The sequence below is a fragment of the Nanorana parkeri genome, unplaced genomic scaffold (assembly GCF_000935625.1).
Source record: "Nanorana parkeri isolate BGI_ZX_2015 unplaced genomic scaffold, ASM93562v1 scaffold1462, whole genome shotgun sequence".
NCBI lineage: Eukaryota > Metazoa > Chordata > Amphibia > Anura > Dicroglossidae > Nanorana > Nanorana parkeri.
Window position 1 is genome coordinate 74,748 of NW_017307730.1, and position 15,416 is coordinate 90,163.

Genomic DNA, 15,416 nt, shown 5'->3' on the forward strand with positions numbered 1-15,416 from the left:
CCCCCACAGTCACATGAGTCTCTGTACAGAGGAGCTTACACTCTAATGTGCCCCCCACAGTCACATCAGTCTCTGTACAGAGGAGCTTACACTCTAATGTTCCCCCCCCACATTATACATGTATATCGCTCTGACATATAGCTACCATAAGGCGAGTAAGGCACTCGCCCCAGTCGCAGCTAAGTCGCGGCTGGCCTGGCTGCGCTCCCTTGCCGCGGTGAGCACAAGGCGTCATGGCAACAGGGGTGCCAGGCGGCCAACACAGCCTCGGCTCAGCAGGGAGAAGAGGGGCGACACAGGCTCCAGCTTCTCCTCAGATCCCCGCTGCTCTCCCCCACCTGTACGGGCAGAGACGGGGATCTGATGACAAATGGAGCGCGGCAGCTGGCGACGAGGGGAGCAGAGAACAGAGCTGCCATCCAGGATGGCCGAGCGGTGAGGAGAGAGACGCTCGGCCAGGAACTGACAGCCGGCGGCTCTCTCTCTCTCTCTCCTCACCGCTCGGCCATCCTGAAGTGACAGCACTGGCTCCTGAACCCCACATTTACTTGCCCCCCCCCGTGCTTTAATATCTACAGAGGAGACAATATCGAGATTGTCTTCAGAAACTGACCTGAGCGTCTTGTGTCGACTGTGCCGGCTCCGCTCCCTCTGACAGCAGTCCAGATAACTAATACAAATCTCCTGGAAGACATATCAGAGGTATCGGCAAGGGGTGCCAAAGAAAAGTCCAAACACTTTAAAAGCACGCGTCAATCAATACTAATGGAGTCCATAAAGTGCAACTGAAGCCGTTCTTTTCGTTTTGGATGGGGTGTAGCGGGAATCAGAACCCCCGTCAGGTTTTTATTGCTGCCTATGTCCCCATTAGACATGGGGGACACACCTCCTCTCTGTGCCCCGAAAGGGAAAGAAAATACCAAATTGTGTGTTGTCACCAAAACAGGAATAGATGGGAGATCTTCCAATGGGGACACTAGTTCTGGTGACCAGCAGGGATTTCCTCTCACTGCCTGTTGTGGCTGTTGTTCAGGCAGGAAGTTAAATCTCCCCAATGGGACATAGACTGAAAAACTCACAGGGGTTATAACCCTCCTTCACTCCAAAACTAAAAAAAAAAAAAAAGTTTTGGTCTGCGTTCTACTTTAAGAGTAGAAGAATATTTCGCTTTGTAGAGCATTTTAAAGCTGCCCATATGCTAGGACAGGGGTAGGAAATCTCGGCACTCCAGCTGTGGTGAAACTACAAGCCCCATGAGGCATTGCAAGCCACAGGCATGACTCCCAGAGGCAAAGGCATGATGGCATTTGTAGTTTTACCACAGCTGGAATGCGGAGGTTGTCTACCCCAGCACTAGGCATTCGGTTGCCCCCATCCATGCATGCCGGGCTATTGTATTCTTACAACTGTCAGAATACCCAAACGGTGGCTTCGGTCGATTGGCTGCAGTCACTTTTTGGCTGACAATTGTATTGTGAATCCCTCCTGTGCAATTCCTACCCACGCCTAGACCGAGATAAAAGTAAACATGTCTTATAGTTATGCTCAAAATTGTTCTGCCTGGAGAAGGTAGGGGATCTAAACACCTGGTCTTCAAGCAGTTAATATAGAAGCCTAAAAATGTCTCGGGTGGAGATTAGAGCTGCAACAACTATTCGATTAAAAATCGATGATGAGGATCGTTACCAACGATAGGGTGTGACAGGTCCACTTTAGGGAGACATCAGGTGTCTTCCAGACCTCGAATGTCACCTGGGGACACCAAAGAAGCTGAGGAATCAGAGATCTGCTTCACCAGCTTCATCTCCTGGCTCTGAGAGCTGCAGGCTGTACAGCGACACCGGAAGTGATGTAATACACATCACTTCCGGGTCCAGTGATCGGAGGAGAGATCCGCGGCTGGAAGCACGGGGACAGCGGTGCCTGGGGAAGATAACGGCAGCCGCAGTGGGGTGGTGGGCGCCGCGCGATACAAACGATCCGGCGCCTGCACAGACGCCGGATCGCTTGTACATTAACATCCATCGCCTGCTGTTAAAAGGCGGTACCAAGAACACGACTGTTGCAGCAGCCGCGTTCTTGTTTTCACCACTTTAACGGGCCTCCGTCTATAGACCATTGCTGCCCGGAAGAGGTTAAAGCAGTGGTTCTCAACCTGTGTGACCTCAGGACCCACATTTGTCCCTGGTCATTAAGTTGCGACCCAAGTCGCACGGCAATGGAACGCACAGCATTGCAGTACCGTGCGTTCCATGCAGGCGATCGAACTGTGGGCGGGAGGTGCGTTTGGGGTACCATTCAAAAGCTCCACCCAGTCTCCATAATGTACAAAAACTGGAGTGGCTCCTTAGCCTGGGGTCCAGTGTGGGCTGCTGTGCTGTGACGGAGCTCCATCCATATGTGCGTTGCTTGTACAGCTCCCTTGCGTGCCCTGTAGAGGTGCCGGGAGCCAGAAGGTGACGTCACTCCGGTCCAGGTACTTCTACAGGACACGTGAGGATGCTGTGCAAATGGATGGAGCTCCCTCACGGCCATAGCCCCATCCCACCTCAAGCTGACACTCGGCACCGGGCAGCATATTTGGAATGGCTGTTTGGCTCAAGAACCGGCAGTGCTGCAAAAGGGGGAGGCCGAGCGACACTGCACATGGGGTCGCGACCCACCAGTTGAGAACCAAGGGGTTAAATAAAAGGTTGTTTTGTTTATTATATTGGCTCAGTTTTACAATTCACATTTAAAATCCACGAACCTAATTAAAATGACTAATATAATACATACATTAAAAAAGATAGCTATATATCTTGGTAATAAAATGTATATAAAAAAAAAAAAAGGTGGGAAAGGTCATTTTCAGTTTCGGCCTGACAAATTGTGCTGCAGGAGGTGCCTTGCAGTGCCATTCATTTCAATGGATCCCAAATGCACCTCCCGTCCGCAGTGTGATCGCCCGCACTGGAACGCGCGGTACTGAAAAGCCCTCCGTTCCTGTGCGATATTAATTATTTTTATTTTATCCGATTAATTGAAGTGAATAATTGGCTAACTAAGCTGCAGCACTAGTGGAGATGAAATAATAGAACAGAAAGACTTAGTGATGGCAAAAAGCATCAATGGGAATCTGGCCGCTTTGTTGTTACTTGTTGCTGGGAGGACACAGCCGCAGCTTATGTAAAAGGGTCCAACATTCAGATATATAGAAGGCGGCTAATCTGTGGTCTACTGCACTATTACCCTCTCATTGGCCTACAATAAGCGGGACCCCAAGCACTAGGCACTACATACAGAAGATCCCGTCCAATCATCTCCATAGCCCTCTGATCATCAGAAGAAGACTTCTTACCTCTCCCGGCTTGATATCTTCTAAAGCGGTCATGTGTAAGAGAAAATTATTGTCAGGAAAAGAGGCCTCGGCATTGGGGACACAACTGTGGTTACCTGCAAGAGGGGAGAGAGAATAAAGAACAAGTCAGAGACATATCATCAGATCCAGCCATAGGCAGCAAGGACCTGGAGAAGAGGAGAGGTGGAAATGGTTGTGATAAGGGGCGATGGTATAAGGAAATGGTTGTGATAAGGGGTGATGGTATAAGGAAATGGTTGTGATAAGGGGCGATGGTATAAGGAAATGGTTGTGATAAGGGGCGATGGTATAAGGAAATGGTTGTGATAAGGTGTGATGGTATAAGGAAATGGTAGTGATAAGGTGTGATGGTATAAGGAAATGGTAGTGATAAGGGGTAATGGTATAGGAAATGGTTGTGATAAGGGTTGATGGTATAGGAAATGGTTGTGATAAGGGGCGATGGTATAGGAAATGGTTGTGATAAGGGGCGATGGTATAGGAAATGGTTGTGATAAGGGGCGATGGTATAGGAAATGGTTGTGATAAGGGGCGATGGTATAGGAAATGGTTGTGATAAGGGGCGATGGTATAGGAAATGGTTGTGATAAGGGGCGATGGTATAGGAAATGGTTGTGATAAGGGGCGATGGTATAGGAAATGGTTGTGATAAGGGGCGATGGTATAGGAAATGGTTGTGATAAGGGGCGATGGTATAGGAAATGGTTGTGATAAGGGGCGATGGTATAGGAAATGGTTGTGATAAGGGGCGATGGTATAGGAAATGGTTGTGATAAGGGGCGATGGTATAGGAAATGGTTGTGATAAGGGGCGATGGTATAGGAAATGGTTGTGATAAGGGGCGATGGTATAGGAAATGGTTGTGATAAGGGGCGATGGTATAGGAAATGGTTGTGATAAGGGGCGATGGTATAGGAAATGGTTGTGATAAGGGGCGATGGTATAGGAAATGGTTGTGATAAGGGGCGATGGTATAGGAAATGGTTGTGATAAGGGGCGATGGTATAGGAAATGGTTGTGATAAGGGGCGATGGTATAGGAAATGGTTGTGATAAGGGGCGATGGTATAGGAAATGGTTGTGATAAGGGGCGATGGTATAGGAAATGGTTGTGATAAGGGGCGATGGTATAGGAAATGGTTGTGATAAGGGGCGATGGTATAGGAAATGGTTGTGATAAGGGGCGATGGTATAGGAAATGGTTGTGATAAGGGGCGATGGTATAGGAAATGGTTGTGATAAGGGGCGATGGTATAGGAAATGGTTGTGATAAGGGGCGATGGTATAGGAAATGGTTGTGATAAGGGGCGATGGTATAGGAAATGGTTGTGATAAGGGGCGATGGTATAGGAAATGGTTGTGATAAGGGGCGATGGTATAGGAAATGGTTGTGATAAGGGGCGATGGTATAGGAAATGGTTGTGATAAGGGGCGATGGTATAGGAAATGGTTGTGATAAGGGGCGATGGTATAGGAAATGGTTGTGATAAGGGGCGATGGTATAGGAAATGGTTGTGATAAGGGGCGATGGTATAGGAAATGGTTGTGATAAGGGGCGATGGTATAGGAAATGGTTGTGATAAGGGGCGATGGTATAGGAAATGGTTGTGATAAGGGGCGATGGTATAGGAAATGGTTGTGATAAGGGGCGATGGTATAGGAAATGGTTGTGATAAGGGGCGATGGTATAGGAAATGGTTGTGATAAGGGGCGATGGTATAGGAAATGGTTGTGATAAGGGGCGATGGTATAGGAAATGGTTGTGATAAGGGGCGATGGTATAGGAAATGGTTGTGATAAGGGGCGATGGTATAGGAAATGGTTGTGATAAGGGGCGATGGTATAGGAAATGGTTGTGATAAGGGGCGATGGTATAGGAAATGGTTGTGATAAGGGGCGATGGTATAGGAAATGGTTGTGATAAGGGGCGATGGTATAGGAAATGGTTGTGATAAGGGGCGATGGTATAGGAAATGGTTGTGATAAGGGGCGATGGTATAGGAAATGGTTGTGATAAGGGGCGATGGTATAGGAAATGGTTGTGATAAGGGGCGATGGTATAGGAAATGGTTGTGATAAGGGGCGATGGTATAGGAAATGGTTGTGATAAGGGGCGATGGTATAGGAAATGGTTGTGATAAGGGGCGATGGTATAGGAAATGGTTGTGATAAGGGGCGATGGTATAGGAAATGGTTGTGATAAGGGGCGATGGTATAGGAAATGGTTGTGATAAGGGGCGATGGTATAGGAAATGGTTGTGATAAGGGGCGATGGTATAGGAAATGGTTGTGATAAGGGGCGATGGTATAGGAAATGGTTGTGATAAGGGGCGATGGTATAGGAAATGGTTGTGATAAGGGGCGATGGTATAGGAAATGGTTGTGATAAGGGGCGATGGTATAGGAAATGGTTGTGATAAGGGGCGATGGTATAGGAAATGGTTGTGATAAGGGGCGATGGTATAGGAAATGGTTGTGATAAGGGGCGATGGTATAGGAAATGGTTGTGATAAGGGGCGATGGTATAGGAAATGGTTGTGATAAGGGGCGATGGTATAGGAAATGGTTGTGATAAGGGGCGATGGTATAGGAAATGGTTGTGATAAGGGGCGATGGTATAGGAAATGGTTGTGATAAGGGGCGATGGTATAGGAAATGGTTGTGATAAGGGGCGATGGTATAGGAAATGGTTGTGATAAGGGGCGATGGTATAGGAAATGGTTGTGATAAGGGGCGATGGTATAGGAAATGGTTGTGATAAGGGGTGATGGTATAAGGAAATGGTAGTGATAAGGGGTGATGGTATAGGAAATGGTTGTGATAAGGGATGATAGTGAAATGACAAGTGGAAGTCAGGTAAATAAAGAACATTGCCAGACGTCCTGCTAATAACTCCCATGCAAAGTTCACCTGGCACTAGAATTTACTGGACAACAATTGTTTTTGTTTCCAGTCTAGACAGGAGGCAGTTCAGGCCACTGGAAATGCTCTTAGTGGTTTATGAGGGATGGGAGATATACGCTGCCTTGTCCCCCACTACCAATACTCCAATGCATTTTCAGCCTGCCAAGAAAGCTCCCACAGTTGGTTACTGAGCAGGGGAAGGGGGGGCTCCTCTCTCCAAGAAGCAGCCCCCCGTAAGGTTCCTTCCTACAGGCAGCCCGTGGAGACTCTCTGACCGGCAGTCCAACAGCCAACTGAAGGGCCTTGCAGAAAAAGCTGACAATGCTGCTGCTCATTAGAAAGCAGTGGCTTAGTGTTGTCATTATGCAACAGGACCTGACCTGTCGTTACTGACAGCGCCGCCACTTAAAGAAACTCTGCAATAGAGTCATAAAAACATTTTAAGAAAACTGTATACAAAAGAGACATGATACCCAACATACCGAAAAATGGATTTTGGGGGCAACGTACACTTTATATGAAGTGCAGCACAGTGTGCATACAACGGCAGGTTCTTCACCGCCAGTAGCTACAAGTATTGAGTTGTGAATGTCCAGTGAGTAGTAGCAGCACCACTGGGAGCCCATATAAGATATTGGAGTAAAGAAACAGAAAGCCAGCACAAGACTCACAGCAGCTCTGTAGCAGGTACAATCCTGACCCCTCGCAGTTCAGGAACTCCCCGGTCTCTGCAGAGGAAAAACAAATGGTCAGAAATACATAATTTTCTAAACAATCTCATCAATAGATCCAATGAATCCGCAGGATCTATCACCGTATAGAGCAACTCCACACACAGGCGGCTTTCATGGTACCGTGTTTCCCCAAAAGTAAGACCTACCCCGGAAGTAAGACCTAGTTCGGTGGTAGGTCTTATATTACAGAAATCCCTGAAGATAGCGCTAGGTCTACGTGTAATGATTTGCCGCCCGGCTTTCTGATTGGTCGGAAAGCTGGCCGATGAGGAAGCCAGGCAGCAGGTCATTCGCTGCCCCAAGGCTTCCTGATTGGCCAGAAAGCCGGCATTCCAGCTGACCGGGAAGCCGGGTGGCGAGTCATTACCCAAATGCATTTCAAGTAATAATCTCAAAGTTTCCCCTTTGCATCTACTGTATATGCTGTATACCAAACAAGCGGCATGTACAGGGAACAGGGGGAATCCAACCTCCATCCCATTGCTTCAGACCCCATTCACACTGAGCGATTAGTAGCGCGATTTCCGCTCAAATATCGCTCAATGTAGCGCGTCCAATGCGTTTCAATGAAGCTGTTCACATCCCACAGCTCAATGTCGCCTGTAGTTTGTTGCTCGAACATGACCTATTTTTACCAGCGGATTTGGTGCGATTTGGCCAAAATAGGCTTTGATAGACTGCCAAAAGAAGCGCTACGTATCGCGACAATGTGCACTGTAGCTCAACTCAAATCAGTGATGTAGCTCAGTGTGAATGGTGTCTTAGGCTAGGTTCACACCTGCACTACACCGCATGACACCAGGGACGCAAGTCAGCGATTGCCGTGTGGCCCCATTGATATCAATGGGGTGACATCCGCGCGGCAGTCGCAGAAAAAAGGTACATGTACCTTTTTTTTTTTTGCCATACACGACGAGCGGCTGTTAGCTTCGTGTTCGGGAGCGCGAGGGGAGTCGCGCGATCCGCCCGGCGCGACATTATAAAAATAATGGCACCCACAGCGCGGTCGCTTCACACTTTGGCGAATCCTGACCGCGCGACAATCCGTACACGGTGAGGAGTCGCCTAACCTCTCACAACCTGTTCAAGGAAAGCCATGCAGCTCATCTGCCACTGACCTTTCTCGATGTCCTTGTAGAGCTGATCTATCAGGCCATCCAGGCGTTCCCTCTCCCGGGCTGGGAGCTCCAGAGCGTCACACGCATGAACCCACTGACTCAGGGAGCTGCAGGGAGACAAACATGATCAGCGTTCCAACAATGGAAAGGCAGAGGAATCGCTCGCTGCACTTTTACAAAATGTAATGACACGGCAAAGCCTCAAGTCTAAAGAACAATGTAGGCAAAGTCAGTATGGACATTCGGCATTATTTTTTCATGCACTACAAATTGCTTTCTAAAGTGGGTCTGTTCATAAAAGTGCGCCGGTCTTCTATTGGAAATTCCAACAGCCATATTTTTTTTTATAATGCATAAGACGGCCTATCACAAGTTCAGAGATGCGCATGAGGATAGACCTTAAAGGAGAACTATGGGGTCAGTGTTTCTCCCCATAGTTCTCCTTAGGGTAACGGGAGGACAAAAACTAGCGTCCTCCCGTCTCCCTAAGCTCAGTATACTGCGAGCTACAGCTCCCTATATACTGAGACTGCCGCAGCCGGGACATTACTGTCGAGATCCACCCAGCTGCATGATTGACAGCTTGCTCTGCCTCTCTAGGAAGTCAGCGCTGGAGGATCGGAGCGGAGAATCCCTGCAGGGAGCCGTGACCGACAGTCACGGCTCTCTGCAGGGACGTGATTGAGAAGTGAGCGAGCGCCGGTATGTGTTCGCTCACCTCCCGATCTACTGAGCCGACCTGTGACAGTCTCATTGTCACAGGTCGGCTAGAACTATGAGGTGAGTGGAAATCACTCATCTCATAGTTCTCCTTTACAGTAGACCTTTACCCCCTTTCACGGACAATCACATCAGCGTACAGCTCTGCGTGCCCATATGAAATCCTCTTACATTCATTAGCTAAGCAAACATTTTTCTGTTACTTTCAATTATTGTTTTTCCATTTCCTGGTCCACTTGGGCATTAGTGATGTAATCGTGCCCGAGCGTTGCATCCTGGGAAGGTGACATCAGCAGAGCATTGCTGGGAAATCTAATCTTAAATGTCACGAGATCTCAGGGTATGGCATTGTCCCTCCCCTGAGAGGATGTGCATGGTCACATGTCCTAGTCACATGTGCCAGAGTTCCAGGAAGTAAAGGGAGATGGATTAATCTGCCCTTAGTAAAAATGGCCGCTGTGAGACGAATGGGAAAGAAAAGACATAGGGTACGTAAAGAACACAAAGCCGGCAATTATCTAGAAGTATCTCAAGATTCTGTCATCGCTAAACATTTCTAAAGATGTATTTGTTGTCATTTCAAGGATATGGGTAAAGTTCCCCTTTAAGAAATAATGGAAGCCCCCATTTTAAATTCAGCGCAAGCACCAGGCAGACCCATTATTGGGCTCTCTCCCAGATCCTGAATGTTTACAGAAGGCTTTAACTGGATGATCAGGCCACATAGGGGGAAACCTAGAAATCAAGGGATGTTCGAACACCGGGACCGTGCACTGCCATATATTGCATGACCGGACCGCACTGAGACTGTGCGGCCCGGTACCATTTGGACCGGGGGTTGGGGAACACTGCCCTAGACCATTGATTCTCAACCTGTGTAACCCCAGGACCCACATTTGTCCCCGGCCATTAAGTCGCTAACCAAGTCGCACTGCACACAATGGAACGCACGGCATTAGGGTACTGCACGTTCCGGAGCGGATGTACAAACTGTGGGTGGGAGGGGCATTTGGGGTTCCATTCAAATGAATGGAAACGCAACACACCTCCCAAACCAGAATGCACGGTAGGTGCAATTGCGTGGTACCGTGCGTTAATCACACGCTACTATGCGATTAACGCACTGTACTAGTGTGAACGGGCTCTCAAAAACACTGACATGCATACGTACATACAGAACCACAGGCACATAATGTCACACACATACACACTCCAAAAAATGTTTATTTTTTTTAAGGTCCACCCAATCTCCCTACCTTACAAGAACTGCAATGGATACTCAGCCTGGGGTCCAGTGTTGGCAGCTGTGCTGTGACGGAGCTCCATCCATATGTGCATTGCTAGTACAGATCCCTTGCACCCCCTGTACAAGTTCCGGGAGCCAGAATGTGACGTCACTCCGGTCCAGGCACTTCTATAGGACATGCGAGGACGCTGTAAGCAATGCACGTATGGATGGAGCTCCCTCGCGGCCATACCCCCAACCCACCCCACTTCAAACTGACTCAGCGCCGGGCAGCATATTTTGAATGGCTGCTCGGCACGAGAACTGACAGCGCTGCGCTAGGAGGAGGCAGAGGAGCCTCTGACTTAGAAAAGTGGAAGGCATGCGGCAACCCACTGAACACGGGGTCGCGACCCACTTTTGGGTCATGACCTATCAGTTGAGAACCAAGGCCCTAGGGTAAGTGGTAGCTTATCTTAGAAGCAGACATTTCTTATTGCCGTGGGAACCCCTAGCAACCTCTGAAGGAACCCTAAAGTGCCACGGAACCCTGGTTTAGAATGGTTGCTATAGACCGTTATTTGCATTTTGCTATGCACACCTACTTCTTGACAGTCGTCAGCCTTGTATGAGCAGGCAGGACATACGGTATGTTGGCCGTAGAGAACTATGGGGTCCGGGCTTTTCCCCATAGTTCTCCTTAGGGTAACGGGAGGACACAAACTAGCGTCCTACCTTTAAAACACAGGTTTCTTTTAACAGCAGATTGAGGATGTAACCCTTTCCCATGCTACGTAACATTAAAGTACAGCCAAACCCAGAAGTTGCAGTCTACCATTCCTTACATGTGGTGGCCGAATTTGTTTTACTTCTTCGGCCTATTTTATGTTCTTCATTTTTACTTGGTGATCCCATAAATAAACACGCTTCCTGTCATTCACTCCCCCCACTGTATCTATGGAGGAAGCCATTGGGGTCACACAGGATGGGCTATACACGTGACTGTCTTTGTTCATCTCCATCACATTTGCATGGACTGATCCTATAACAGTGCATACCTTTTGCTCAACCCACACAAGATAATAAGAATTCGCAGCCTTGCGGTAAAGGGAAATTTTGCCTCTCACCTTGTGCCGATCCCCTGCCCGTTTGTTCCTACGAGAGCAAATAATGATCGGAAGCCTTCAGGCGTGAACCACTGAAAGAAAACCACGGAAAGAGAAATTAATGAACCACACTTCTAACAGACAACTATTAGGGCGCGAGTCGACGTGCTTCTGTTCATGTTAAAAGAGTTTAGCATCCCCATACAAGTCTATGGGAATACAAAACCTATCGGATGCAGGTCAGGAGGCCAACTACAGGTCCAATGCAGCTGTCCATGATTTCTGTAGGATCTCAGAAGAGCCTCAAGCTGATGCCATTGACGCAAGCCCAAAGACCGTGAGAGCATAGGCCCTAGCGGTCCACACTGCAGACACACCACTTTGGTACATGTCAGCCTGTAGCTTTGTAGCAACAATGATCAATAAAACACTGAAAGCGGACCTTCTAGCAAAAATGAACGTTTGCCTCAGATCATTCTTCCCTCTTACCTTAAGGCTTTTTAAAAGAGAAGTATGGGGTCAGTGTTTCTCCCCATAGTTCTCCTAAGGGTCACGGGAGGACACAAACTAGCGTCCTCCAGTGACCCAAAGCTCAGTATATAGCGAGATACAGCTCACGGTATACTGGGATCGGCGCAGCCGGGACGGATCCAAACATTACTGTCGAGATCCGCCCAGCTGCGTGAGTGACAGCTGGCTCTACCTATCTAGAGGCAGAGCCAGCTGTACCCGCCCCCTCCCCTGTCCGTTCCGCCAGTCAGCGCTGGAGGATCAGAGCGGGGAGGGAATCCCTGCAGGGAGCCGTGAGTGATGGTCACGGCTCTCTGCAGGGAGATGATCGAGAAGTAAGCGAGCTACGTTATGTGTTCGCTCACTTCCCGATCTACTGAGCCGACCTGTGACAGTCTCATTGTCACACATCGGCTCGAACTATGAGGGTGAGTGAAAATCACTCACCCTCATAGTTCTCCTTTAATGAATTACAAATACCTGTATACTAGTGCTCCCCCACTTCCCCATTCAGGCTGCTGCCTCTTGGGGAAACACACACGTCACATATCCCAAGAGGCATTGCTTTCCACCTCCTAAAAAAACCTGTGATATCTCGCAGGTCGGCCACACGGCGTCAGATCTGGAGATGGGTCAGGGGGGCATGCTGCAAGAACCAGGCCAGTCAGCTTCCTTTGACATACAAAAGGAAGATGGCGCCTCAGGAGGGGCATCGGTGCAAGAGAAGAGAACACTGAATCCACAAGGTTTGTATGGACATGCAGCATAACGAAGCGCCAAAAGGTAACGGGACACAAGGGCAGCTATTTTCATTGGGAAGTGGAAGTTGCAGCAAATCTATGGGGACGTCAGTCCAGCCACAGACACCAAGGACTACTAGGAAAGGCAGCTGTCATGTAGACCAGGGGTGCCCACAATTTTTGTGTTAAGATCTACTTTTCAAATGACGAGCTACAAGAGATCTACCAACGAAAAAAATAACTCCCTCGCTCCCTCTCCTGGCTGTCTCTCCTCGCTCCCTCTCCTGGCTGTCTCTCCTCGCTGCCTCTCCTGGCTGTCTCTCCTCGCTCCCTCTCCTGGCTCACATTGTTGTATTTTGCAAACAGTACAGTGCAGCAGGCTTTGTAAAGTAATATTCTTTGATGTATTACATAGCACATCAACCCCCAGTATCCACCAGAAAGGTGTCAGGGAGCTCGGCTCAGCAGACTCAGGCTAATAGGTAATCATGTGTGCACAGCTAAATAAATAGACCAACATGGAATAAAGGGGCCGCCATTCCCCCCCTTCCTGATCTACCAGCATCAGCTCTGAGAGCTACTGCTAGATCACCATCCACCTAATGGGCACCCCTGATGTAGACTATGACACAAAGCCTTGAGTCAAAGTTCAGAGAGGTGGTAAGATAAGAGAGTGTTAGAAGTTGGGCTGCAACAACTAATCAATACTCATACTCGATAACGAAAAAACTGGTATCGGTGCATCCCTAGCTTGCATGATCACACTAAACAAATGGGCAACACCTTGTACAACCACTAACCATGTTGACGCTGGTTCCATGGTTTGAGATATGGTTTTGGCACTCGCACATATACAGTAAAACAAAGTAAAATGCCTGCGTCTATACTCCAATATGTAAATGCTCAGACTCTCCTCTTACCCGGCTCACTCGCTCCTCGTACAAGGCCTCCATGAAGAAACGTCGCAGCTGATCCAACTGACCCTGTGTGAGCAAAGGGGATAATATCATTACAGGACGAAGATATTACTGACCTCCCGTTACCCTAAGGAGAACTATGGGGAAAAACACTGACCCCATAGTTCCCCTTTAAAATACAAGTTACTGGTCACCTTATTGCTGTTCTCAAGGCACATCAATGCCCAAACTTTATCCTTCCCCTTTTTCCTGCTGCCAACTACTTCCCTCTGGTCCCCTAACCCATTCAGCTCACTGACATGAGCTATCACTGCTGACTCCTTCTCCCTGGACCATTCTGGATCAAGTTCTAGAAGCCATTTGCCAGACTACACAAAAGATGGATTTCCCATCAGGAGTGAGGTAAATGGTTGGGTTGGGTCCCCACCGCGCGAGGGCCCTGTTCACATCCCCGCCACCTAAACAGACCCGCATAAGCAGACAGGTCAGATCCTGGCCAGCGTCCCACCGCTGCAATGGGGTGCCAAATTGCGGTCTACCCCCTAATACAGAGATGATGCTGCAGAGTCCACCAGTGGGAGGTCAGCACACAGGAGAGCTTCTCCTGCACACCTAAAAGGGGTAAGCAGAATAAAGCAGCATTACAAAATGTTGGGGAGGGAAACAGACTAGGGTCTGTTACACCACAGGGATGATTTTTTCCCCCCTACCCTGTGGGAAAGAAACCTGGGTGGGGACCAGAAAGAGGGTCCGTCTCCCATCTAGACCCCTGCTGGCTTCCTGAAACAACAGTCTACCAGGAAGAATACCTGGGAGGCCCCTACACCTAGGCCTGAGGACACTAAAAAAAAAATCTGAGGTAGCTAGTAGAGATGATGTATTTCCTGTTTTAGGTGGGCAGGACCTCTTTCCTGTGCTGTCCTGGAAGATGAAGATGTTCTACAGGGGAAGTGTTAGAGGAAATATGAAACTTGCTTGTCAATGCAAAAGGTGGACTATGCCTTTAAAGCCTATCACGGCACTCCACATTAAAGGTAAGCATACGCATTCATTTTTGTGCATCTGTACGTACCTTCAACTAAGGGATGGGAAAAATATGAGTGCCGTGGACTTCACAGCCTCATTACTCTACTGAGACGCATGTCCCTCTAACCTGGTGACAGATGGGAATTGTACAACAGCAAAAGGTTCCCCAGCACTCTCACCAGCCTCTGATTTGAAATAGAGATTTGTAGTCTCTAGTCACAGATTCTGTAAAAGGATCTGTTACTGGATGACGCGGCTGCATGGCCGGAACAGGACCCCCGCCATTCACCTGAAAGGGGGGGGGGGTTTGTGGATCATGAATCATGGTTACACAGCCTTGAAAGCTGAACTCAACATGCTCAAATTATATCAAGTTGGTCTGTGATGATCCTTTAATGGCCCATGGCACAGAGCAGTCGGGAGGATTACGGGATACAAGGCATGAACCAGAATTTCCCCTTACTTTAAACTTGTCCCCCAGGAGCTTGTGGACGATCTCCTCCTCTTCATTGGCCGTTTTGCTGCAAAACTGGGTGAAAAGTTGGAGCCACCAGTCCTTGTCCTTTGCCTGTACAGCCAAGAGAGAGAACCGTCATTACAATTTACATATCCCATGAATCAGGCGAGTACAGGTCAGCATTACCAAACAACATTTTTGAGTAAAAAGATTCTCCTTATGCTAAATTGCTCTCACATCATTTAAAGAACTCTGGTGGAAAAAAACTACCCCAGCACTACAAGGGTTAAGTGCTCGTTTTTGCCTAGGGTCAAAAAGTTATACTCACCCGATCCCACAAGCCAGGTGGCTGCGACAGCGCTCCCTCCGGCAGCGATGGCGTGTCCCTCTGCATCCTCACCTCCTATACACTGTGTATAGAACGTGATGTCTCAGGGACCTTAGACCGCTGCACGGGAGGGGGGAGAGAGACTCCAGAGACCGGTCTAAGAGGAAGCAGGCTCAGAGAATCGGGTGAATATAACTTTCTTATCTGTGACCCTAGGCAAAAATTAGCACTTAACCATTGCAGTTCGGGGGGGGGGGGGGGGGGAGCCCCA

General features: G+C 48.5%; 1 protein-coding gene across 1 annotated transcript in view; it reads right to left on the bottom strand.

Annotated features, from left to right (window-relative positions):
- Positions 1 to 15,416, bottom strand: part of SMYD5 (SMYD family member 5) — a 25,948-nt gene that overhangs the window by 700 nt on the left and 9,832 nt on the right. Inside the window, exons 6-12 of the mRNA XM_018570137.1 lie at positions 14,824 to 14,928; positions 13,338 to 13,400; positions 11,189 to 11,259; positions 8,117 to 8,223; positions 6,936 to 6,992; positions 3,341 to 3,435; positions 614 to 684 (exon numbers count right to left, since the gene is read on the bottom strand). Of these exons, the coding sequence (XP_018425639.1) occupies positions 614 to 684; positions 3,341 to 3,435; positions 6,936 to 6,992; positions 8,117 to 8,223; positions 11,189 to 11,259; positions 13,338 to 13,400; positions 14,824 to 14,928 (569 nt within the window). The remainder of the gene's footprint in view (positions 1 to 613; positions 685 to 3,340; positions 3,436 to 6,935; positions 6,993 to 8,116; positions 8,224 to 11,188; positions 11,260 to 13,337; positions 13,401 to 14,823; positions 14,929 to 15,416) is intronic.